Genomic DNA, 27,710 nt, shown 5'->3' on the forward strand with positions numbered 1-27,710 from the left:
ATGGCCTTTATTATGTTGAGGTAGGTTCCCTCTATGCCCTTTCTGGAGAGTTTTTATCATAAATGGGTGTTGAATTTTGTCAAAAGCTTTTTCTGCATCTATTGAGATGACCATATGGTTTTTATTCTTCAATTTGTTAATATGGTGTATCACATTGATTTATTTGTGTATATTGAAGAATCCTTGCATCCCTGGGATAAATCCCACTTGATCATGGTGTATGATCCTTTTAATGTGTTGTTGGATTCTGTTTGATAGTATTTTGTTGAGGATTTTTGCATCTATATTCATCAGTGATATTGGTCTGTAATTTTCTTTTTTTGTAGTATCTTTGTCTGGTTTTTGGTTATCAGGGTGATGGTGGCCTCACAGAATGAGTTTGGGAGTGTTCCTTCCTCTGCAATTCTTTGGAAGAGTTTGAGAAGGATGGGCGTTAGCTCTTCTCTCAATGTTTGATAGAATTCACCTGTGAAGGCATCAGGTCCAGGACTTTTGTTTGCTGGAAGATTTTTAATCACAGTTTCAATTTCATTACTTGTGATTGGTCTGTTCATATTTTCTGTTTCTTCCTGGTTCAGTCTTGGAAGGTTATACCTTTCTAAGAATTTGTCCATTTCTTCCAGGTTGTCCATTTTATTGGCATAGAGTTGCTTGTACTAGTCTCTTAGGATGCTTTGTATTTCTGTGGTGTCTGTTGTAACTTCTCCTTTTTCATTTCTAATTTTATTGATTTGAGTCCTCTCCCTCTTTTTCTTGATGAGTCTGGCTAATGCTTTATCAATTTTGTTTACCTTCTCGAAGAACCAGCTTTTAGTTTTATTGATCTTTGCTATTGTTTTCTTTGTTTCTACTTCATTTATTTCTGCTCTGACCTTTATGATTTCTTTCCTTCTGCTAACTTTGGGTTTTGTTTATTCTTCTGTCTCTAGTTCCTTTAGGTGTAAGGTTAGATTGCTTTTTTGAGATTTTTCTTGTTTCTTGAGGTTGGCTTGTATAGCTATAAACTTCCCTCTTAGAACTGCTTTTGCTGCATCCCATAGGTTTTGGATCATCGTGTTTTCACTGTCATTTGTCTCTAGGTATTTTTTGATTTCCTCTGATTTCTTCAGTGATCTCTTGGTTATTTAGTAACGTATTGTTTAGCCTCCATGTTTTTGTGTTTTTACGTTTTTTTCCCTGTAATTCATTTCTAATCTCACAGCGTTGTGTTCAGAAAAGATGCTTGATATGATTTCAATATTCTTAAATTTACTGAGGCTTGATTTGTGACCCAAGATGTGTTCTCTCCTGGAGAATGTTCTGTGCACACTTGAGAAGAAAGTGTAATCTGCTGTTTTTGGATGGAATGTCCTATAAATATGAATTAAATCTATCTGGTCTATTGTGCCCCTTAAAGCTTCTGTTTCCTTATTTATTTTCATTTTGGATGATCTGTCCATTGGTGTTAAGTGAGGTGTTAAAGTCCCCCACTATTATTTTGTTACTGTCGATTTCCTCTTTTACAGCCGTTAGCAGTTGCCTTATGTATTGAGGTGCTCCTAAGTTGGATACATATATATTTATAATTGTTATATCTTCTTCTTGGATTGATCCCTTGATCATTATGTAGTGTCCTTCCTTGTCTCTTATAACACTCTTCTTCTTATTATTATTATTATTATTTTTTTGTGGTACACGGGCCTCTCACTGTTGTGGCCTCTCCCGTTGCGGAGCACAGGCTCCGGACGCGCAGGCTCAGCGGCCATGGCTCACGGGCCCAGCTGCTCCACGGCCTGTGGGATCGTCCCGGACTGGGGCATGAACCCACGTCCCCTGCATCAGCAGGTGGACTCTCAACCACTGCGCCACCAGGGAAGCCCAGACATTCTTATTTTAAAGTCTATTTTAACCGATATGAGTATTGCTACTCCAGCTTTCTTTTGATTTCCATTTGCATGGAATATCTGTTTCCATCCCCTCACTTTCAGTTTGTATGTGTCCCTAGGTCTGAAGTGGGTCTCTTGTAGACAGCATATATATGGGTCTTGTTTTTGTATCCATTCAGCAAGCCCCTGTCTTTTGGTTGGAGCATTTAATCCATTCACCTTTAAGGTAATTATTGATATGTATGTTCCTATGACCATTTTCTTAGTTGTTTTGGGTTTGTTTTTGTAGGTCCTTTTCTCCTCTTGTGTTTCCCACTTAGAGAAATTCCTTTAGCATTTGTTGTAGAGCTGGTTTGGTGGTGCTGAATTCTCTCAACTTTTGCTTATCTGTAAACGTTTTAATTTCTCCATCGAACCTGAATGAGATCCTTGCCGGGTAGAGTAATCTTGGTTGTAGGTTCTTCCCTTTCATCACTTTAAGTATATCATGCCACTCCCTTCTGTCTTGTAGAGTTTCTGCTGAGAAATCAGCTCTTAACCTTATGGGAGTTCCCTTGTATGTTATTTGTTGTTTTTCCCTTGCCGCTTTCAGTAATTTTCTTTGTCTTTAATTTTTGCCAATTTGATTACTATGTGTCTCGGTGTGTTTCTCCTTGGGTTTATCCTATATGGGACTCTCTGTGCTTCCTGGACTTGGGTGGCTATTTCCTTTCCCATGTTAGGGAAGTTTTCAACTATTATCTCTTCAAATATTTTCTCTGGTCCTTTCTGTCTTCTCCTTCTGGGACCCCTATGATGCGAATGTTGTTGCATTTAATGTTGTCCCAGAGGTCTCTTAGGCTGTCTTCATTTCTTTTCATTCTTTTTTCTTTATTCTGTTCCACCGCAGTGAATTCCACCATTCTGTCTTCCAGGTCACTTATCCATTCTTCTGCCTCAGTTATTCTGCTATCGACTCCTTCTAGTGTAGTTTTCATTTCAGTTATTGTATTGTTCATCTCTCTTTGTTTGTTCTTTAATTCTTCTAGGTCTTTGTTAAACATTTCTTGCATCTTCTCAATCTTTGCCTCCATCGTTTTTCTGAGGTCCTGGATCATCTTTACTATCATTACTCTGAGTTCTTTTTCTCGAAGGTTGCCTATCTCCACTTCATTTAGTTGTTTTTCCTAGGTTTTATGTTGTTCCTTCATCTGGTACACAGCCCTCTGCCTTTTCATCTTGTCTATCTTTCTGTGAATGTGGTTTTTGTTCCACAGGCTGCAGGATTGTAGTTCTTCTTGCTTCTGCTCTCTGCCCTCTGGTGGATGAGGCTTTCTAAGAGGCTTGATGGGAGGGACTGGTCGGAAATTTTAATTAAGGTAAATGGCTTTTTAAAATCTAAAGGGGACAACATACGTTAAAAAGCAATTGTTTCAAGATAAATGTTACTAATAAATAAGATACAATATATAATTTGATAAATGATTAACTGCTAGTTACAGTATAGCACAGCACTTTATCTTACTAGGTTTCTATAACCTTTATAACAATATCATAATGTGTCTTTTATTACAGTTGTCCTGTTCCTCCTTATAGTATATGTGTTCATGGTTATCTATTCTACTAGATTTTAGAATATCTGAGAGTAGGACCTAGAATGATAAACACTACTCGAAGACACTTAAATGTAATATCTTACCACTTATAAAACACTTCTGTATTTAAGCAAGCAAACTCCAACCAAACTGGATTGCTCATGGTCACTGAAACATGTCTGTCATTGTCCTGCTTCTTTGCTTTTGTTGATGATGTTTGCCTCTCTGACTAATCCAATACTGGTATAGAATCCTTTACCCATAATGCTATAATTTTGAAAACTCAGCAAAGTATTACCATCAGAGTTCACTGAACACAAAAAATGACCCAAACTAATGTAAAACTAAGTGTTAATTTATTCCATGTAGTGAGGATAGTCATATGTATAAAGCAGAAATATTAACGTGTCTAATGTGTCTAACTGCTCTAGGCCGAAAGGGGCTAGTATTAATTTAAGAGATGGTACCGTATTACCTCTCTAAAATTCTCAAAAGACTGATTTCTGAGATACATCTAGTCCCAAGATTATAGATGAAGGAATGTGGACCGATATCAACTCTTCAAAATACAATTCATATTGTTCTATAAAGCCTCCCTCCATGGCTGCTCTAAATTTCTCTCTCCTCCAATTCGTAATACAATTAATTTATAGTCAACCACATGTTACATTAGACCAGTATTCTACAACATTAAACTTTCATTTAAAATTTTTAGGGACTTCCCTGGTGGCACAGTGGTTGGGACTTCGCACTCCCAATGCAGGGGGCCTAGGTTTGATCCCTGGTCAGGGAACTAGATCCCACATGCATGCCACAACTAAGAGTTCGCATGCCACAACTAAGAAGCCAGTGAGCCACAACTAAGGAGCTGGTGAGCCACAACTAAGGAGCCTGCCTGCCGCAACTGAGACCCAGCACAACCACATAAATAGATATTTAAAAAAATAAATAAAATAAAATTTTTACAGTTATTTAATTCATTCTGTGTTTCTGCACTGTATCCTCTAGATTTATGCTGTCCAATATGGTAGCCAATAACCATATGTGACTACTAAGCCTTTGAAATGTGGTTATTCCAAACAGAGGTATGGTGTAAATACAAAATATACACCTGATATCAAAGACTTAGTATGAAAAAACAGAAGGTAAAATATATCTCTAATAATTTTATACTGATCACGTTGATAAATTTTATAAATGTTAGGGTAAATAAAATATATGTTTAAAATTAATCTCATCAGAAACGAATTTAATGTGGTTATAATAAAATTTAAAATTGCATATGTGACTCGCATAGTGTTTCTGTTGGATAGTATTGCTATAGTCCAGCACTGTCCAAGAGAACTTCCTGCAATGATAGAAATATTCTATATCTGCAGTGTCTAATATGATAGTCACTAAACTACATGTGGCTATTGAGCACATGAATAATAGTACAAATGGCCATATCTAAGGCTGCAAATACAAGTGAGGTGCTACAGAAGTGAAGCCCATAAATCATATCTACTAACCTTGGACAGACAGCCAAATGCTTCATATTTAATGTTTCTCAACTGAACACTGATACAAGTCAATAGTTAGCAAAGGAACACCTACCTTGTTCAAGGTCCTCACAGCTGCGTATCTCAAAGCTGGCTTAGGAGAACTACAGAAAAGCTGAAGAACTAGGAAAAAAAAAGGTCACTGTGAACATAGCTCATTTCAACCTATGGCATGTTTCTGAAACTACAGCACATGAAGAATCACGTTCAAACTACGCATAAGGAAATCAGATGGCAGCATCAGAAGTTCCCGTTAAAACTACATCATCAGAAACAGGAAAAGTGCTTTCTGTTGGCTAGAAAAACTTCAAATACAGGAAACAAAGTGTATTTTTCCCTAAAAAAGTTAATGTACCCATTAGTATCTTAATTTAAAGAGTAGGAATATTTATGGTTGTAAGAGTAAATGGGTTTTTTAAACATGGAGAACTGAAGGCATTAAAGTTACTTGTTTTCTAAGTAAAAACTTAAATTTTTTAATATGGGGAAATGATAACTTCAGAAAAAGCAATACAGTCACCCCTCCATATCTGCAGGGGACTGGACCCCGGACCTTCCAGGACCCCTGGCAGATTCCAAAATCTGGGGATGCTAAAGACCCTTATATAAAATGGTGTAGCACAATCAGCCCTTGGTATCTGCAGGTCCCACATCTGAGGATTCTACCAACCGTGAATCGATTGGGTTGAATTGGTGGGATGTGGAACCCAAGGATATGGAGGTACAATTGCAACTAAAAAACAGCTAAAACAAACCGTTTATGTATCAAAATGTAAAGGCTATATATACAGAGCTAAGGTTCAAAAATACCTATTCTGTAGACCTATGGAACTTAAGACAAAAACATAAGAAAATAAACAAAAGCCAGTTATCAAATATATAACTAACCTGAAACAGCAGGTGCCAACTCCCTTGCAGTACAGTTAGGAAGATGGATGATAGCTGAAGCAGCTTCATAAATAACCATTTCATGTTTATTTCGCAAGCAGCTCTCAATGAAATCAAAGACTGGACTTTCATGGCTGACAATAAATATACATAGGCCATAATTAGATATCATAAAGAACAGAGGCAATGTGCATAGTGGCTAAAAGCACAGACAGGGGGACTTCCCTGGTGGCACAGTGGTTAAGACTCCATGCTCCCAATGCAGGGGGCCTGAGTTCAATCCCTGGTCAGGGAATTAGATCCCACATGCATGCCGAAACTGAGAGTTCATATGCTACAACTAAGGAGGCTGTGTCCTGCCACTCAGGAGCCAGTGAGCCACAACTAACAAGCCCACAAGCTGCAACTAACAAGCCCACAAGCTGCAACTAAGACCCGGCGTGACCAAATAAATAAATATATATATATATTTTAAAAAGCACAGACAGAATGAGAAGCACTTTTGGAATTATGAATGAAGGACCTCTGAAAATACACTCCTCCATAAAAGCAATGAGAATACTGGTGTAAATTTTCAAAATCAACGTTTTCAGCACTCTAGAAGTTAGCTAAAGGACTGCAACAATCCTAGGAACATTTATTCAAGAGGAACAGCTGAATCTTCATAAGAACAGTAAGCTTTCTGGTATTTTAACTTGCTCTATTTCATACCCTCTTCCCAGCTTCATGGTAGCCTTGGAAACCAGGGCCTCAGAACCACACTAGCTATGAAAGCCAGCAGCCTAGTACCCACTGAAGGAGGCAGATGAATTTGGAGCACCATCAAAAGCCCTGTTCCCAGAGCACTGTCACTACTTGACCTGAATGATGCTCCTTAAAAAAGCCCCATTCATGAAGCTAATTTTTTGGCCACACTACACAGCATCTGGGATCTCAGTTCCCCAACCAGGGGTCGAGCCCATGCACTCTGCAGTGGAAGCGTGGAGTCCAAACCACTGGACCACCAGGGAATTCCCCGAAGCTAATTTTTATTTCATCTAACTCTGAGGACATTCAGTGAGGAAAGCCCTATCCCCAGGAGGTTTGTGTCCCCAAAAACAGTGGCAATTGCTTAACACTGCGGTTGCCACAGGTATTGATTCTAGTTGGTGCAAACAAGAGTCTGGCCAAAAAAACTTAAAAAGAAAATCTAAGGAATAAGATGCCCATAAGGGGCTTTAATTTCTGACATATTCCTGGGGATCTAGAAGGCTGTGCAAATACCCAGGAAAGAGCTTACAGAGCTCTAGCCTCTCACCCATGCTTGACTTTGAGTTTCTGCACAATTAGGAAGGGAAGACTAAGGCACAGTTATGCATACCCCAACACACAAAATGCCCACTGAAAAAAAGATGGGAGACATGTTGGTCAAAACCATTTAAGAAAATCTGTCAAATCATTATCCGAAGACTCAGCTAACCAAGCAGACTTCAGTAGCCACACATGACAAAGAATAAGGACTGCAGAATTAGTCCAGGAAAGTCACTAAACAAACAACAACACACAGCAACAAAAACAAACTCTGAGGATGGAAAAGGGGGAAATAAGGTTGTCAGTTACCACAGTGTATTAAATATCCGGTTTTTGACAAAAAGCTATGACACAAATAAATAGTGAGATATGGGCCCATATATAGTGAAAAAAAGCAGTCAATAGAAATTATTCTTGAGGGAGCCCAGATGTTGGATTTACTAGGTAGGCAAAGCCTTTAAGTCAACTAATATAAATATGTTCAAAGAAGCAAAAGAAACCATATCTAAAGAATTAAAGGGAATTAAAAAGTTAAAGGCATGACAATCATGCCTCACCCACGAGAGAGTATCAATAAAGAGAAAGATTGAGTTTTGTTTTTTTTTTAAAGGAACCAAATAGAAACTCCGGATTTAGAAAGTGCATAACTAGAATAAAAATTTCAAATCTGCTCAGATAAAAAAACAAGTACCTACAATTTGCTGCCTATAAGAGACTCACTATAGGGCAAAAGTCACACAGATTCAAAGTGAGGGGATGGAAAAAGATATTTCATGCAAATGGAAACAATAAGAAAGCAGGGGTAGCGATATTCATATCAGACAAAACAGACTTTAAAACGAAGTCCAAAAAGAAAGACAAAGAAGGACACTATATAATGATAAAGGGATTAATACAAGAAGAGGACATTACACTTGTTAACATATATATGCACCCAATGTAGGAACACCTAAATATACAAAATAAATACTAACAGACATAAAGGGAGAAATTGACAGGAATACAATAATAGTAGGAGACTTTAACACCCCACTGACATCAATGGACAGACCTTTCAGACAGAAAATCAATAAGGCAAGAGAGATCCTAAATGACACAACAGAACGGATGTACTTAATTGCTATCTACGGGACACGTCATCCAAAAAAAACAAAAAACAAACAAAATACACATTCTTTTCAAGTGCTCATGGAACATTCTCTAGGATAGACCATACACGAGGACACAAAACAAGCCTCAATGAATTTAAAAAAACAGAAATTATTTCAATCATCTTTTCTGACCGCAACAGTATCAAACTAGAAATCAACCACAGAAAGAAAAATGGGAAAAAACAATCACATGGAGACTAAACAACATCCTACTAAAAAACCAATGAGTCAACAATGAAATCAAAGAGGAAATCAGAAAATACCTCGAGACAAACGACAATAAAAATACAACCTTACAAAATCTATGGGATGCAGCAAAAGTAGTTCAATGAGGGAAATTCAGAGCGATACAGGCCTTTCTCGAGCAACAAGTAAAATCTCAAGCAAATAACCTAACCTACCACCTAAAAGAATTAGAAAAAAGAAAAATAAACAAAAGCCAAAGTCATTAGAAGGAAGGGAATAATAAAGATCAGAGAGGAAATAAATAAAATAGAGATCAAAACAACAATAGAAAAGATCAATAAAACCAAGAGCTGGTTTTTTGAAAGGATAAACAAAATTGACAAACCTCTAGCCAGGGTACCAAGAAGAAAAGAGAGAAGACCCAAAAAAACAAAATAAGAAATGAGAAATAACAACCAATACTGCAGAAATACAAAAAATCATAAGAAAATACTATGAACAGTTATAAACCAACAAAGTGAACAATCGAGAAGAAACAGAAAAGGTTTTAGAAACATACAGTCAGCCAGAATTGAATCAAGAAAAAACATAATTTGAACAGACCAATCACTAGAAGTGAAATAGAATCTGTAATAAAAAAACAAACAGAAAACCCCAAAAAACTCCCCACAAACAAAATCCAGGACCAGATGGCTTAACTGGGGAATTCAACCAAACATACAAAGAAGAATGTATACCTATCCTTCTCAAATTATTCCAAAAGATTTAAGAGGAGGACACACTCCCAAAGTCAGTTTATGCAGCCACCATCACCCTGATACCAAAAACAAAGACACTACAAAAAAAAGAAAATTACTGGCCAATATCTTTGCCAAATAGAGATGCAAAAATCCTCAACAAAATTTAAGCAAGCCAACTCCAGCAACACATATAAAGGATCATACACCATGATTAAGTTGGATTCTTACCAGGGCCACAAAGATGGTTCAACATATGCAAATCAACCAATGTGATATAACACATCAACAAAGAAAAGACAAAAACCACATGATCATCTCAATAGATGTAGAAAAAGCATGTGATAAAATTCAACATCATTCACGATGAAAACTCTCACTGAAGTGGGTACAGGGGGAATACATCTCAACATAATAAAAACCATTTATGACAAACCCAGAGCCAACACAATACTCAACAGTGAAAAGCTGAAAGCCTTCCCACTAAATTCTGGAACAACACAAGGGTGCCCACTCTCACCACTGCTACTCAACGCATTATTGGAAGTCCTAGCCTCAGCAACCAGACAAGAAAAAGAAATAAAAGGTATCCAAATTGGAAGGGAAGAGGTAAAGCTGTCATTATATGCAGATGACACAATACTCTATACAGAAAACCCTAAAGACTCCACACAAAAACTATTAGAACTAATAAATGAATTAGCAAGGTAGCAGTGTACAAGATTAATATACAGAAATCTGCTGCATTTCTTTACAGTAACGATGAAATATCAGAAAGTAAAAAAAAAAAGTTTAAAATCGCACTAAACACACACACACACACAAACACACACACAAACACGGGAATGAACCTAATCAAGGAGGTGAAAGAGCTATATGCTGAGAACTCTAAGACACTGATAAAGGAAACTGAAGATGATTCACAGAAATGAAAAGATATCCCATGCTCTTGGATTGGAAGAATTAATATTATTAAAATGGCCATACTATTGAAAGCAATCTACAGATTTAATGCTATATCTATCAAATTACTCATGACATTTTTCACAGAACTAGAACAAATAATCCTAAAATTTATATGGAATCACAGAAGGCCCCGAATTGGCAAAGCAATTCTGAGGAAAAAGAACAAAGCTGGAGGTATAACTCTCCCAGACTTCAGACAATACTACAAAGCTACACTAATCAAAACACTGTGGTATTGGCACAAAAGCAGACATATAGATCAATGAAACAGAATAGAGAGCCCAGAAACAAACCCATACAATTAATCTTCAGCAAAGAAGGCAAGAATATACGATGGAGAAAACACAGTGCCTTCAGCAAATGGTGTTGGGAAAGCTGAACAGCTATTTGTAAATCAATGAAATTAGAACACTCCTTCACATCATATACAAAAATAAACTCAAAATGCCTTAAAGAAACATATAGGATGTGACACCGTAAAACTTCTAGAAGAGAAGATAGGTAAAACATTCTCTGACATAAATAGTAGCAATATTTTCTTAGACCAGTCTCCCAAGGCAAAAGAAAAAATAACAAAAATAAACAAATGGGACCTAATCAAACTTAAAAGCTTCTGCATAGGGCTTCCCTGGTGGTGCAGTGGTTGAGAGTCTGCCTGCCGATGCAGGGGACACGGGTTCATGCCCCGGTCCGGGAAGATCCCACATGCTGCGGAGTGGCTGGGCCCATGAGCCATGGCCACTGGGCCTGTGCATCCAGAGCCTGTGCTCAGCAGCGGGAGAGGCCACAGCAGTGAGAGGCCCACGTACTGCAAAAAAAAAAAAAAAAAAAAAAAAAAAAGCTTCTGCATAGCAAAGGAAACCATCAACGAAATGAAAATACAACCTACAGAATGTGAGAAAATATTTGCAAACAATGTGACTGACAAGAGGTTAATTTCCAAAATATACAAACAGCTCATAAAACTCAATATCAAAAAAACAAACAACCCAATCAAAAAATGGGCAGATGACATAGACAGTTTTCCAAAGAAGATATACAGATGGACAACATGCATACGAAAAGATGGTCAATATCACTAATTAAATGCAAATCAAAACCACAAGGAGGGGCCTCCCTGGTGGCGCAGTGGTTGAGAGTCCGCCTGCCGATGCAGGGGATACGGGTTCGTGCCCCGGTCTGGGAGGATCCCATATGCCGCGGAGCGGCTGGGCCCGTGAGCCACAGCCGCTGGGCCTGCGCGTCCGGAGCCTGTGCTCCGCAACGGGAGAGGCCACAACAGTGAGAGGCCCGCATACCGCAAAAAGAATAGAAAAAAAAAAAAAAAACCACAAGGAGGTATCACTTTACACCAGTCAGAATGGCTATCATCAAAAAGTCTATAAATAGGGCTTCCCTGGTGGTGCAGTGGTTGAGAGTCTGCCTGCCGATGCAGGGGACACGGGTTCATGCCCCGGTCCGGGAAGATCCCACATGCTGCGGAGCGGCTGGGCCCATGAGCCATGGCCACTGAGCCTGCGCGTCCAGAGCCTGTGCTCCGCAACGGGAGAGGCCACAACAGTGAGAGGCCTGCGTACCGCAAAAAAATAAAAAAATAAAGTCTATAAATAATAAATGCTGGAGAGGGTGTGGAGAAAAGGGAACCCTCCTACACTGTCGGTGGGAATGTAAACTGGTGCAACCAGTAAGTAGGGGAAACAGTATGGCGGTTTCTTAAAAAACTAAAAATAGAGCTACCAAATGATCCAGCAATCCTATTCTTGGGCATATAACCAGAAAAGACAAAAACTCTAATTCGAAAAGATACATGCACCCCAATGTTCATAGCAGCACTATTTACAACAGCCAAGACATGGAAGCAACCTAAGTGTCCATCAACAGATGAATGGATAAAGAAGAGGTAATATGCATATATATATATATATATATAATACACACACACACACACACACACACACACAGACTATTACTCAGCCATAAAAAAGAATGAATCACTTCTCTGTACACCTGAAACACAGTAGTGTAAATCAACTATACTTCAATTTTTAAAAAACTGAGAGAGTTCAGAAACAACTTTTAAAAAATTCAAATCTGCAATTCAACAGCTGATTTGCACTGACAGTAGAAAAAGCCAGTAAACTTGAGGACAGGTTAAACTGAGATAATTTAGCTGAGGAAAATAAAGAATGAAGGAAAAACAAAAACAAAAACAGAGCCTTGGAGACCTATGGAATACGACCAAGTGTACCAACATTTTCACCATAGGAGTCCCAGAAGGAAAGGAGAGAGACAAAGGGACAAAAGGAATATCCTGAGAAACAATGACCAAAAACTTCCAAAATTTGTTTAAAATATTAATCTACACACTTGAGAAGCTCAACAAATCCCAAGTTGGAAAAATACAAAAAGATCCACATATAGACACACCATAGTCAAAGTGCTGAAAGCATAAGACAAAGAGAAAATCTTGACAGAAGCAAGATAAAAGCTACTCATCACATTGTACAGGGGAGCAACAATACAGTTAATGGCTTTTCACCTGAGACAATGAAATAGAGAATGCCATATTCAAAGTGTTGAAATAAAGAAATAAAAATTCTCATCCAGCAGAACTATGTTCCAAAAATGAAGGCTAATAACAGGACATTCCCAGATAAGCAGTGACTGAGACAATGTATTGCTAACATACCTGATTTATAAAAAATACTAAACGAAGTCTGTTAAACTGAAAGACTGACTCCAGTGCCATGAATAATCAATGAGAAATAAAGAGCACCAGAAATGGTAAATATGTGAGTTAATATAAATGATTCTATAAATAATTTTTTTCATTTCTCTTCTTAACTAATTTAAAGGACATAAAATTGTATAAAAATAATTATAACACTGTATTGGATAATGCACATACATGTAATATACATGACAATAATAGCAAACAGGAGCAGGGAGAGAACAGAACTATACTGGAGCAAAGATTCTATATTTTACTAAAATTAAATTAGTCAACCTGAAGTAGATTGTGGTAAATTAAAATGCATATTCTAATCCCCAGAGAAACAACTTTTTAAACAGTAAAAATACTGACAGAGAAATTAAAATGATTCAATGAAAATTTTATTTAACACAAAAGAAGGCAGTCAAAGAGGAAGAGAGGAACAAAAAAGACAAGATACTTCTATAGAAAAAACAGCAAAATGGCGAAGGTAAATACAACCACGTCAATAATTATATTAAATGTGAAAGGTCTAAACACCCCAACCGAAACATAGAGATTGCCAGACAGGATAAAAAAGCAAGATCAAACTATGTGCCGTCTACAAGACATACACATTAGATTCAAAGATACAAATGAGATGAAAGTAAAATTATGGGAAAAGGTATCCCATGCAAACTAATCGTAAGAGATCAGGAGTGGCTATATTAATATCAGACAGAGAATTTAAGACAAAATATTATAAGAGACAAAAAGAGACATAATGAGAAGCTGCTCAATACATCAGGATGATATAACAATGATAAACATATACACACTTAACAACAGAGCCTCAAAATATATGAAGCAAAACTTAACACTAGGGCTTCCCTGGTGGCGCAGTGGTTGGGAGTCCGCCTGACAGTGCAGGGGGCGTGGGTTCGTGCCCCAGTCCGGGAGGATCCCATGTGCCGCGGGGCAGCTGGGCCCATGAGCCATGGCCGCTGGGCCTGCACATCCAGAACCTGTGCTCCGCGACGGGAGGGACCGCAGCAGTGAGAGGCCCATGTACCACAAAAAAACCAAAAAAACTTAACACTAAAGGAGAAATAGATCTTTTAACAATAATAGCTGGAGATGTCTATACCTACCCAATAGCTGATAGAACAACTAGACAAAATCATCAAGGATATAGAGGACCTGAACAATTTAATTCCTCAACTCAACCTAGAACATTCAACCCAGAGACTATAAAATACACTCTTTTCAAGTGCATATGGACAGTTCTCAAAGACAGATTAAACGCCAGTCATAAAACAAGTCTCAATACATGTAAAAGAATAGAAATCATCAAAGCATATTCCCCAACCACGACTGAAGTAAATTATAAATTAGCAACAGAAAATAAAGGAAATCCCCAATATTTGGAAATAAACAAGTTATTTCTAAGTAACCCATGTATCCAGAATAAATCAAATGGAAAACAAGAAAAAATCTGAAACAGAATGACAACAAAAACACAGTAAATCAAAATTTATGAGATGTAGCCAAAACAATGCTTGAAGGGAAGTTTATAGCTCTCTAAACACCTATACCAGAATAGAAGGTCTCAAATCAGTAACCTAAGTATCCACAATAAAGAAATTAGAAAAAGAAGACTAAACCAAGTCCACAGTAAGAAGAAAGTAAATAAAGATCGGAGAAAAGATCAATGGACTAGAATGCAGAAAAATAACAATGAAAAAAAAATGAACAAAACACAAAGCTAGTTCTTTGAAAAAATTCAACAAAATTGCCGAACCTTTAGTTAGACTAAACAAGGGAAAAAAAAAAAAAAAGCAAAGGAATACAAATTACCAAAATCAGGAATGAAGTAAAGGACAACACCACTGATCCTAAAGGAATTTAAATGATTATAAGAGAATATTATAAACAACTATATGCAAACAAATTAGATAACTTAGATGAAATGGCAAAATCCCTAGAAATACCAAACTACCAAACCTGACTTACAAAGAAATAGAGAATCTAAACAGACCTATGAGTTAGTTACTTAAAATCTTCCCTCAAGGGCTTCCCTGGTGGCGCAGTGGTTGAGAGTCTGCCTGCCGATGCAGGGGACATGGGTTCATGCTCCGGTCCGGGAAGATCCCACATGCCGTGCAGCGGCTGGGCCCGTGAGCCATGGCTGCTGAGCCTGCGTGTCTGGAGCCTGTGCACGCAACAGGAGAGGCCACAGCAGTGAGAGGCCCACGTATGGCAAAAAAAAAAAAAAAAAAAAATCTTCCCTCAAAAAAAGCAAAGGTCACAACAGCTTCATTGGTTAATTCTATCAAATATTTAAAGAAATAATACCAATCTTTCACAAACTCTTTTATAACATAAATGAGGGTACACTACCTCCCAGCTAATGATGAGATGTCATTATTACCTGGATAACAAAGCCTGACAAATTCTCAGAAAACAACAGACCAATATCCCTCCTGACATAGACATATGGAACTCCTTAATAAAATATCAGCAACCTGAATCCACCAATACATAAAAAGAATTATATATCATAATCAAGTAGCATTTTTCCTAAGAATGCAAGCAAAATTGATTTAACATCAGAAAATCATTAGGACCTTCAAGATGGCAGAGGAGTAAAACGTGGAGATCACTTTCCTCCCCACAAATACATCAAAAATACATCTACATGTGTAACAACTCCTACAGAACACCTACTGAACGCTGGCAGAAGACCTCAGACCTCCCAAAAGGGAACAGAAGCCCTCAGGCAACCTAAACGCAGAGGCAGGGCCAAGTCCACAGCTGAACCCCAGGAGCTGTGTGAACAAAGAAGAGAGAAGGGGAAATTTCTCCTAGAAGCCTCAGGAGCAGCGGATTAAATCTCCACAATAAACTTGATGTACCCCGCATCTGTGGAAAACCTGAATAGACAACGAATTATCCCAAAATTGACATGGTGGACTTTGGGAGCAACTGTGGAATCGGCTTTGCTTTCGGAATCTAATTTGTTTCTGATTTTATGTTTATCTTAGTTTAGTATTTAAAGCTTATTATCATTAGTAGATTTGTTTATTGATTTGGTTGCTCTCTTCCTTTTATATATATATTTTTCCTTTTTCTCTCTTTGTGAGTGTGTATGTGTATGCTTCTTTGTGTGATTTTGTCTGTATACCTTTGCTTTTACCATTTGTCCTAGGGTTCCGTCTGTCCACTTTTCTTTTTTTAGCATAGTTTTTACTGCTTGTTATCATTGGTGGATTTGTTTATTGGTTTGGTTGCTCTCTTCTTTTCTTTATTACTTTTTTATTTTTAATAATTTTTTCTTTTTTATTTTAATTATTTTATTTTATTTTATTTTTTCTTTCTTTCTTTTTCTTTCTCCCTTTTCTTCTGAGCTGTGTGGCTGACAGGGTCTTGGTCTTCTGGCCGGGTGTCAGGCCTGAGCCTCGTAGGTGGGAGAGCCAAGTTCAGGACATTGGACCACCAGAGACCTCCCGGCCCCATGTAATATCAAACGGCAAAAGCTCTCCCAGAGATCTCCATCTCAACACTAAGACCCAGCTCCACTCAATGACCAGCAAGCTACAGGTCTGGACACCCCATTGCAAACAACTAGCAAGACAGAAACACAACCCCACCCATTAGCAGAGAGGCTGCCTAAAATCATAATAAGTTCACAGACACCCCAAAACACACCACCAGACGCGATACTGCCCACCAGAAAGACAAGATCCAGCCTCATCCACCAGAACACAGGCACCAGTCCCCTCCACCAGGAAGCCTACACAACCCACTGGACCAACCTTACCCACTGTGGGCAGACACCGAAAACAAGGGAACAACAAATCTGCAGCCTGGGAAAAGGAGACTCCAAGAGCAGTAAGTTAAACAAAATGAGAAGACAGACAATACACAGCAGATGAAGGAGTAAGGTAAAAACCCACCAGACCAAATGAAGAGGAAATAGGCATTCTACCTGAAAAATAATTCAGAGTAATGATAGTAAAATGATCCAAAATCTTGGAAATACAATGGAGAAAATAAAAGAAAAGTTTAACAAGGACCTAGAAGAACTAAAGAGCAAACAAACAATGATGAACAACACAATAAATGAAATTTAAGATTCTCTAGAAGGAATTAATAGCAGAATAACTGAGGCAGAAGAATGGATAAGTGACCTGGAATATAAAATAGTGGTAATTACTGCCACAGAGCAGAAATAAACAAACAAGAACAAAAAGAATTGGGGACAGTCTCAGAGACCTCTGGGACAACATATTAATCGCACCAACATTCAAATTATAGGGGTCCCAGAAGAAGAAGAGAAAAACAAACAGAGTGGGAAGATATTTGAAGAGATTATAGTTGAAAACTTCCCTAATATGGGAAAGGAAATAGTTAATCAAGTCCAAGAAGCACAAAGAGTCCCATACAGAATAAATCCAAGGTAAAACACGCCTAGACACATATTAATCAAATTATCAAAAATTAATACAAAGAAAAAATATTAAAAGAGAAAATCAACAAATAACATACAAGGGAATACCCATAAGGTTAACAGCTGACTTCTCAGCAGAAACTCTGAAAGCCAGAAGGGTGTGGTAGGACATACTTAAAGTGATGAAAAGGAAAAACCTACAACCAAGATTACTCTACCCAGCAAGGATCTCATTCAGATTCGATGGAGAAATTAAAACGTTTACAGACAAGCAAAAGCTGAGAGAGTTCAGCGCCACCAAACCAGCTTTACAACAAATGCTAAAGGAACTTCTCTAGGCAGGAAACAAAAAACAAGGAAAAGACCTACAATAACAAACCCAAAACAAGTAAGAAAATGGTAATAGCAGCATACATATTGATAATTACCTTAAAGGTAAATGGATTAAATGCTCCAACCAAAAGACATAGACTGGCTGAATGGATCCAAAAATAAGACCCATATATTTGCTGTCTACAAGAGACCCACTTCAGACCTAAGGACACATACAGAATGAAAGTGAGGGGATGGAAAAAGATATTCCATGCAAATGGAAACCAAAAGAAAGCTGGAGTAGCAATTCTCATATCAGACAAAATAGACTTTAAAATAGACTATTAGAAGAGACAAAGAAGGACACTACATGACAATCAAGGGATCGATCCAAGAAGAAGATATAACAATTGTAAATATTTATGCACCCAACACAGGAGCACCTCAATACATAAGGCAAATACTAACAGCCATAAAAGGGGAAATCGACAGTTAACACATTCATAGTAGGGGACTTTAACACCCCACTTTAACCAATGGACAGATCATCCAAAATGAAAATAAATAAGGAAACACAAGCTTTAAATGATACACTAAACAAGATGGACTTAATTGATATTTATAGGACATTCCATCCAAAAACAACAGAATACACATTTTTCTCAAGTGCTCATGGAACATTCTCCAGGATAGATCATATCTTGGGTCACAAATCAAGCCTTTGTAAATTTAAGAAAATTGAAATTGTATCAAGTATCTTTTCCGACCACAATGCTATGAGACTAGATATGAATTACAGGAAAAGATCTGTAAAAAATACAAACACATGGAGGTTAAACAATACACTACTTAATAATGAAGTGATCACTGAAGAAATCAAAAAGGAAATCAAAAAATACCTAGAAACAAATGACAGTGGAGACACGACGACCCAAAACCTATGGGATGCAGCAAAAGCAGTTTTAAGAGAGAAGTTTATAGCAATACAATCCCACCTTAAGAAACAGGAAACATCTCGAATAAACAACCTGACCTTGCACCTAAAGCAATTAGAGAAAGAAGAACAGAAGGAAAGAAATCATAAAAATCAGATCAGAAATAAATGAAAAAGAAATGAAGGAAAAGATAGCAAAGATCAATAAAACTAAATAAAACTAAAACTAAAAGCTGGTTTTTTGAAAAGATAAACAAAATTGATAAACCATTAGCCAGACTCATCAAGAAAAAAAGGGAGAAGACTCAAATCAATAGAATTAGAAATGAAAAAGGAGAAGTAACAACTGACACTGCAGAAATACAAAAGATCATGAGAGATTACTATAAGCAACTCTATGCCAATAAAATGGACAACCTGGAAGAAATGGACAAATTCTTAGAAATGCACAACCTGCCAAGACTGAATCAGAAAGAAATAGAAAATATGAACAGACCAATCACAAGCACTGAAATTGAAACTGTGATTAAAAATCTTCCAACAAACAAAAGCCCAGGACCAGATGGCTTCACAGGCGAATTCTATCAAACATTTAGAGAAGAGCTAACACCTTTCCTTCTCAAACTCTTCCAAAATATAGCAGAGAGAGGAACACTCCCAAACTCATTCTACGAGGCCACCATCACCCTGATACCAAAACCAGACAAGGATGTCACAAAGAAAGAAAACTACAGGCCAATATCACTGATGAACATAGATGCAAAAATCCTCAACAAAATACTAGCAAACAGAATCCAACAGCACATTAAAAGGCTCATACACCATGATCAAGTGGGGTTTATTCCAGGAATGCAAGGATTCTTCAATATACACAAAACAATCAACGTGACACACCATATTAACAAATTGAAAGAGAAAAACCATATGATCATCTCAATAGATGCAGAGAAAGCTTTCGACAAAATTCAACACCCATTTATGATAAAAACCCTGCAGAAAGTAGGCATAGAGGGAACATTCCTCAACATAAAAAGGCCATATATGACAAACCCGCAGCCAACATCGTCCTCAATGGTGAAAAACTGAAACCATTTCCACTAAGATCAGTAACAAGACAAGGTTGCCCACTCTCACCACTCTTATTCAACATAGTTTTGGAAGTTTTAGCCACAGCAATCAGAGAAGAAAAGGAAATAAAAGGAATCCAAATTGGAAAAGAAGTAAAGCTGTCACTGTTTGCAGATGACATGATACTATACATAGAGAACCCTAAAGATGCTACCAGAAAGCTACTAGAGCTAATTAATGAGTTTGGTAAAGTAGCAGGATACAAAATTCATGCACAGAAATCTCTGGCATTCCTATACACTAATGATGAAAAATCTGAAAGTGAAATCAAGAAAACACTCCCATTGCAACAAAAAGAATAAAACATCTAGGAATAAACCTACCTAAGGAGACAAAAGACCTGTATGCAGAAAATTATAAGACACGGATGAAAGAAATTAAAGATGATACAAATAGATGGAGAGATATACCATGTTCTTGGATTGGAAGAATCAACGTTGTGAAAATGACTCTACTACCCAAAGCAATCTACAGATTCAATGCAATCCCTATCAAACTACCACTGGCATTTTTCACAGAAGTAGAACAAAAAATTTCTCAATTTGTATGGAAACACAAAAGACCCCGAATAGCCAAAGCAATCTTGAGAATGAAAAATGGAGCTGGAGGAATCAGGCGCCCTGACTTCAGACTATACTATGAAGCTACAGTAATCAAGACAGTATGGTACTGGCACAAAAACAGAAAGATAGATCAATGGAACAGGATAGAAAGCCCAGAGAAGGGTGGGAGGGAGGGAGATGCATGAGGGAAGGGATGTGGGAACAGATGTATATGTATGACTGATTCACTTTGTTATAAAGCAGAAACTAATAATAATAATAAAAAAAGAAAGCCCAGAGATAAACCCACGCACATATGGTCACCTTATCTTTGATAAAGGAGGCAGGAATGTACAATGGAGAAAGGACAGCCTCTTCAGTAAGTGGTGCTGGGAAAACTGGACAGGGACATGTAAAAGTATGAGATTAGATCATTCCCTAACACCATACACAAAAATAAGCTCAAAATGGATTAAAGACCTAAATGTAAGGCCAGAAGCTATCAAACTCTTAGAGGAAAACATAGGCAGAACACTCTATGACATAAATCACAGCAAGATCCTTTTGGACCCACCTCCTACAGAAATGGAAATAAAAACAAAAATAAACACATGGGACCTAATGAAACTTCAAAGCTTTTGCACAGCAAAGGAAACCATAAACAAGACCAAAAGACAACCCTCAGAATGGGAGAAAATAATTGCAAATGAATCAACTGACAAAGGATTAATCTCCAAAATTTATAAGCAGCTCATGCAGCTCTATAGCAAAAAAACAAACAACCCAATCCAAAAATGGGCAGAAGACCTAAATAGACACTTCTCCAAAGAAGATATACAGACTGCCAACAAACACATGAAAGAATGCTCAACGTCATTAATCATCAGAGAAATGCAAATCAAAACTACAATGAGATATCATCTCACACCAGTCAGAATGGCCATCAAAAAAATCTAGAAACAATAAATGCTGAAGAGGGTGTGGAGAAAAGGGAACACTCTTGCACTGCTGGTGGGAATGTGAATTGGTACAGCCACTATGGAGAACAGTATGGAGGTTCCTTAAAAAACTACAAATAGGACTACCATATGACCCAGCAATCCCACTGTTAGGCATATACCCTGAGAATACCATAACTCAAAAAGAGACATGTACCAAAATGTTCATTGCAGTTCTATTCACAATAGCTCGGAGATGGAAACAACCTAAGTGTCCATCATCGGATGAATGGATAAAGAAGATGTGGCACATATATACAATGGAACATTACTCAGCCATAAAAAGAAACGAAATGGAGCTATTTGTAATGAGGTGGATGGACCTAGAGTCTGTCATACAGAGTGAAGTAAGTCAGAAAGAGAAAGACAAATACTGTATGCTAACACATATATATGGAATTTAAGAAAAAAAATGTCATCAAGAACCTAGGGGTAAGACAGGAATAAAGACACAGACCTACTAGAGAATGGACTTGAGGATATGGGGAGGGGGAAGGGTAAGCTGTGACAAAGCAAGAGAGAGGCATGGACATATATACACTACCAAACGGAAGGTAGATAGATAGTGGGAAGCAGCCCCATAGCACAGGGAGATCAGCTCGGTGCTTTGTGATCGCCTGGAGGGGTGGGATACGGAGGGTGGGAGGGAGGGAGACGCAAGAGGGAAGGGATATGGGAACATATGTATATGTATAACTGATTCACTTTGTTATAAAGTAGAAACTAAAAAATAAAAATAAAAAGAAAAATAACCAATAAAAAAATTAACTTAGCAGAACAATACTCAGTATGCACCATTTATCTACTTTTCTTATTAATATTATTTACCCGCTGGTATAAACAATCTACAGAAAGCCTAATAAAAGAGATGGGATGCCTTAAGGCAGGAAAAATAAAAAAGATATATGCACCCCAGTGTTCATAGCAGCATTATTTACAACAGCCAAAATATAGAAGCAACCTAAGTGTGCATCAACAGATGATTGGATAAAGAATATGTCGTATATATACAGAATGGAATACTACTCAGCCATAAAAATAAATGAAATTTTACTGTTTGCAACAACATGGATGAGCTTGGAAGATATTATGCTAAGTGAAGTAAGTCAGAGAAAGACATTTATACGTGGAATCTAAAAATTAAAACAAACTAGTGAATATAACAAAAAAGAAAAAAGACTCACAGATATGGAGAACAAACTAGTGGTTACCAGGAGGGAGAGGGAAGGGGGAGCAGCAATATAGGGGTAGGAGAGTAAGAGACAGAAACTACTATTCATAAAATAAATAAGCTACAGGGAAATATTGTACAGCACAGGTAATACAGGCAAGATTTGATAATGACTAGAAATGGAGTATAACCTTTAAAAATTGTGAATCACTATGTTGTACACCTGAAACATGTAATATTGTAAATCAACTCTACCTCAATTTTTAAAAAAGGAAAAAGAAAAAAGAAAATCACTTTGTGTTACATACTAAATTAATAATAAAAAGGACAGAAACCACATGATCATCTTAACAGATACAGAAAAAGCAGTCAACAAAATCTAACACCCATTTATGATAAATACTCTCAAAAAAGCTAGAGAATGAAAGGGAATGCCCTCAACCTGATAAAGGGCATCTTCATAAAATCCATGGTTAACATCATGCTTAACGCTTTCCCCTTAAGATCAGGGACAAGGCAAGGATATCTGCTTTCACCACTTCTATTCAACATTGTACTGAAGGTTCAAGATGGTACAATTAGGAAAAAAGAAATTAAAGACATCTAGTTTGGAAAGGAAGAAGTAAAACTGTATTTGTTCTCAGATGACATGATCCTGTACATGAAAATCCCAAGGAACACACACACACACACACACACACACACAAATGGAACAAATAAATGACCATATCAAGGTTACAGGATACAAGATCAACACGTGAAAATCAAAAATCAACAATCAACTGCTGATTTCTATATATTGGCAACAATTAATCTCAAACAAAATTAACAGAACAATTCCATTCATAGCAGCATCAGAAAGAGTAAAATACTTAGAAATAAATTTAATAAAAGCAATGCAAGACTTTTACACTGAAAACTACAAAACCCTGCTGAGAAATCTAAATAAATGGAGAAACAATTTCTGTTCATGGACTGGAAGACTAGATATTGTCAAGATGGCAATTCTCCCAAATTGATTTATCCAAAATAGATCTATTCTATTCAATGCACTCCCTATCAAAATGCCAGCAGGCTTTTTGTTGTAGAAATTCAAAGCTGATCCTAAAATTATATGGAAATATAAAGGATCCAGAATAGTCAAAACAATTTTCAAAAAACTAAATATAGCAAACATTGACAGATCTGAAGGGAAAAGAGAGCAATTCAATAATAGTAGAAGACTTCAATACCCCACTTTCAATAATGGATAGAACATCCAGATAGAAAATCAATAAGGAAGCAGTGGGCTGGAACTACATTGACCTAACAGACATATACAGAACTTTTTGCCCAACAGCAGCACAGTACACATTCTTCTCAAGTGCACAGGGAATGTTCTCCAGAATAGATCACATGTTAGGTAACAAAACAAGTCTTAACAAATTCAAGAAGATTAAAATCATACCAAGTATGTTTTTCAACCACAATGGGATGAAATTAGAATTAACAAAAGGAAAACTGGAAAATTCACAAACATACGAAAATTAAACAACACACTCTTGAACAACCAATGGGTCAAAGAAGAAATCAAAAGGGAAATTAGAAAATACCTTCATACAAACAAAAACACAGCATACCAAAACTTATGGGATGCAGTAAAAGCAGTACTAAGAGGGAAGTTCATAGCAAAAACTGTAATTTTTTTAAAGGCCAACTATAATAATGGACATACAAAATCCAAAATAATTGCCAGAGAAATTCTGAAAATTAATAAATGAGTTTAACAAGTGAGGAGTATGGTCATTTTGTCCAAAACTGATCTTCTGGCCACTCAGAAAAGAAGCTGGATTCCTATGAACTTCCATAACAACTGGACTCAGCTAAATGTGTATTCGATTCTGGTCACCCACAAAGCTTGGACTCAAGCTCCTTCCTATCATGCCAAAGGAGGGGCTGGTGCTTCCCCAACAGTAAAGGTGGACGTGGAGATTTCTATTACTAGCATGCCATGTCATACATCTGGCAAGGTTTGGATCCCAGCCCTTGATTATGCCAGGGAAGGGCTACTTCTCTCAAAATTTATGTTAAGCCGTCAAAATAGGTTCTAGGTTATCCAATTTGTTGGCATATAATTATTCACAGTAGTTTAAAAATCTCAAAACCCAAGGGTCATAATCCCTTTCTCAGGGTGAGAAAAATGGTCCTGATAGACCTCTGTACACTGTCCTAGGATGAAAAGGCAATGTGGAGCCCACTGCAACTAGTACTGCCCCAGTCTATGCGTTTTGCCCAATGAATGTTACTCCAGTAGGTTAGGTATTTCCTTGGATATTTGCTTGGATATTTGTACTTATTTGCATAAAAACTGTTATAGCAAGGTGGGCATCAAGCCAGGTTTCTACTGTAGCTTTCTGGAAGTGGATCAAAGAATGAGAGGTCAATTGGCAGCATGCCCAAAAGAGACTCATTTTGGCAGCATGGCCAGTCATTGGGATGGTTGGTTTCACTAGCTGCCTGTGGAAAATATCCCTAAAGTCCCAATGAATGAAAAATCTGGGGGATAAGATTGCCCAGGTTAGAACTTCTTGGTTTTTATTAATGTTCTTGGTGGGAGTGTCCCAGGAAGAGGCAAACTCAACTGAGGGGAAAGCGAAATAATCCCTGATAAAATGATATACACACAGAGAGAGAAGAGAAATAAGGATACAGAACAAGAACTGAGAAACACTACTGCAAATGAATAAGAGAGGAGGATTTGTTCTACCATATATCTACACTATTATAAAGCTGTGATGATAAGGCAATGTTTTGCTGGTACAGGGAGAGAAATATAGAGCAGTGGAGAACAGGAGCCCAGAAACAGACCAATGCATATAAGGATGCCTGTTTCATGGCAAAGCTGATATTGCATAGCAGTGGGTACAGACAGGTATTTCAACTAATGGTGCTGGGACTACTGGATATCCATATGGGAAAAAAAGACTGCTACCTCATACCATATCCAAAAAACAATTCCAGGTAGATTATAGACCTAAAACATGAAAGTTAAAACTATAACGCTTGTAGAAAATAGTAGAGAAGATACATTTGAGAACTTGGGGTAGAAAACATTTCTTGATCAAGACACCAAAAATATTATTCTGAAAGCAAAAGAATGACATTACCTTTAAGAATGTTCTGTTCATTAAGATATCAAGAAAGGGAACAGACAAACTTGAGTGGGAAAAGCTATTTGCAACTTATACAACCAACAAAGGACTCACATCTAGAATACAGAAGAACTAGAAATCAATAAGGATAAAGTGGATAACCCAAACAAAAAAAAAAAGGGCAAAACTCCAATAGGTATTTAAATAAAAAGAATATCAAAATGGCTCATAGCCATGGCCGCTGGGCCTGCGCGTCCAGAGCCTGTGCTCCGCAACGGGAGAGGCCACAGCAGTGAGAGGCCCGCATACCGAAAAAAAAAAAAAAAAAATGGCTCATAAATATAGAAAAAGGTTCTCAAACTCATTAGTAATTAGAAAATTACAAATTAAAACCACAATGATTTGACAATGATGCCAAGACAATTCAAGGGAAAAGGACCAGTCTCTCAACAAATGGTGCTGAGACAACTGCAAACTCATATTGCAACTGCATATCCACATGCAAAAGAATGAAAATGGACCCCTGCTTCACACCACATACAAAAATATCTCAAAATGGACCAAAGACCAAAATGTAAAAAATAAAACTCTTAGAAGAAGGAGGCACAGGTGTAAATCTTTGTGACCTTGGATTAGATAATGGTTTCCTAGGTATAATAACAAAGGCACAAGCAACCAAAGAAAAAAAGACAAATTAGACTTCATCAAAATTTAAAACTTCTGTACTTCAAAGGACACTATCAAGAAAGTGAAAAGGAAGGCCACAGAATGGGAGGAAATACTTGCAAATTATATACCTAATAAAGGTCTAGTATCCAAAATATATTTAACAACTATTTCAAACAACAATAAAAGACAAATAACTCCATTTTTTTTAAATGAGCAAAGGATTTTAAAAAGATATACAAATGCCCAATAAGCACATGAAAAGATGCTGAAACTTGTTAGGGAACTAAAACTTTTCTTGCTGTCAGACCAAGAACTTATCTGTATAACTTTTTTTTCAATAAAACTTTTCCAGTGGGGAAAAAAAAAATCCCACATTGATATACCTCTTCACACCTACTATGGTGTGTATAATAAAAAAAGACAGACAATAGTGAGTGTTGGTGAGGATGTGGAGAAATCAGAACTTCACACACTGCTGGCAAGAATGTAAAATGGTTACAACCACTTTGTCAAACAGTTTGGCACTCCTCGAAAAGTTAAACATAGTTACATTATGACCTGGGGATTCTACTCACAGGTAAATGTCCAAGAGAATTAAAAACATGTCCACATAAAAAATTATGCATGACTGCCAATAGCAGCATTATTCATAATAGTCAAAGAGTGGGAACAACCCAAATGTCCATCAACAGACGAATGAATAAATAAAATATGGTATAGCCACCCAGTGGAATATTATTCACCCATAAAAAGAATGAGGTACTGATACTTCTACAATATAGATGAACCCTGAAAAGATTATTGTAAGTGAAACCAAAAACTAAAGACCACATATTGTATGATTCCACTTATATGAAATGTCCAGAACAGGCAAATCCACAGAGACAGGAAGCGGATTAATGTTTTCCAGGGGTTGAGGGAGGGTAGAATAGGGAGTAGGACTGTTAATGGGTTGGGGGTTTCTTTTTAGGGTGGTAAAAATGTTCTGGAGTTAGCAGTAGTGGTTATACAACTTTGTGAATATACTAAAGACCACTGAATTATACACTTTACAAAGGTGAATTTTATGATACGTGAGTTATAGCTCAATAAAAAATATATAATATACCCCTTAGATTAGTAAAATCTTTAAAGTTTGACAATATCGAGCCTCAGGAAATCCCACACTGCTGGCTGGAGTGTAAATTGGTACAATAACTTTGAAAAAAAGTCTAATGTTACCTAGTAAAGAGATGTACACCCAATGATCTAGCAATTCTATTCCTAGATATATACCCTATAGAAATGCATGCTTACATAAAAAGACATAAAGCTATGGTAATGAGGTAGTGTGGTATGAGGTACAGGGATACTGTTTATAGCCATTTCATTATTAATAAGTGCTCCAAACAGAAAATAATCCAAATGCCCATTAATAGAAGAATGAATATAAATAAACTAGGAAGTATTCAATCAAGGAAATATAAAATATAATTAAAATGAACT

The 27,710-nt window shown here is 37.1% G+C and overlaps 1 protein-coding gene across 2 annotated transcripts in view; it reads right to left on the reverse strand.

Annotated features, from left to right (window-relative positions):
- COPG2 (COPI coat complex subunit gamma 2) overlaps positions 1-27,710 on the reverse strand; it is a 138,900-nt gene that overhangs the window by 64,802 nt on the left and 46,388 nt on the right. For both annotated transcript variants that reach the window (XM_082633065.1, XM_082633066.1), the window contains exons 10-11: positions 5,869-6,002; positions 5,036-5,103 (exon numbers count right to left, since the gene is read on the reverse strand). In XM_082633065.1, coding sequence (XP_082489191.1) covers positions 5,036-5,103; positions 5,869-6,002 — 202 coding nt within the window. The remainder of the gene's footprint in view (positions 1-5,035; positions 5,104-5,868; positions 6,003-27,710) is intronic.

The sequence above is a fragment of the Mesoplodon mirus genome (assembly GCF_964341445.2).
Source record: "Mesoplodon mirus genome assembly, chromosome: 9".
NCBI lineage: Eukaryota > Metazoa > Chordata > Mammalia > Artiodactyla > Ziphiidae > Mesoplodon > Mesoplodon mirus.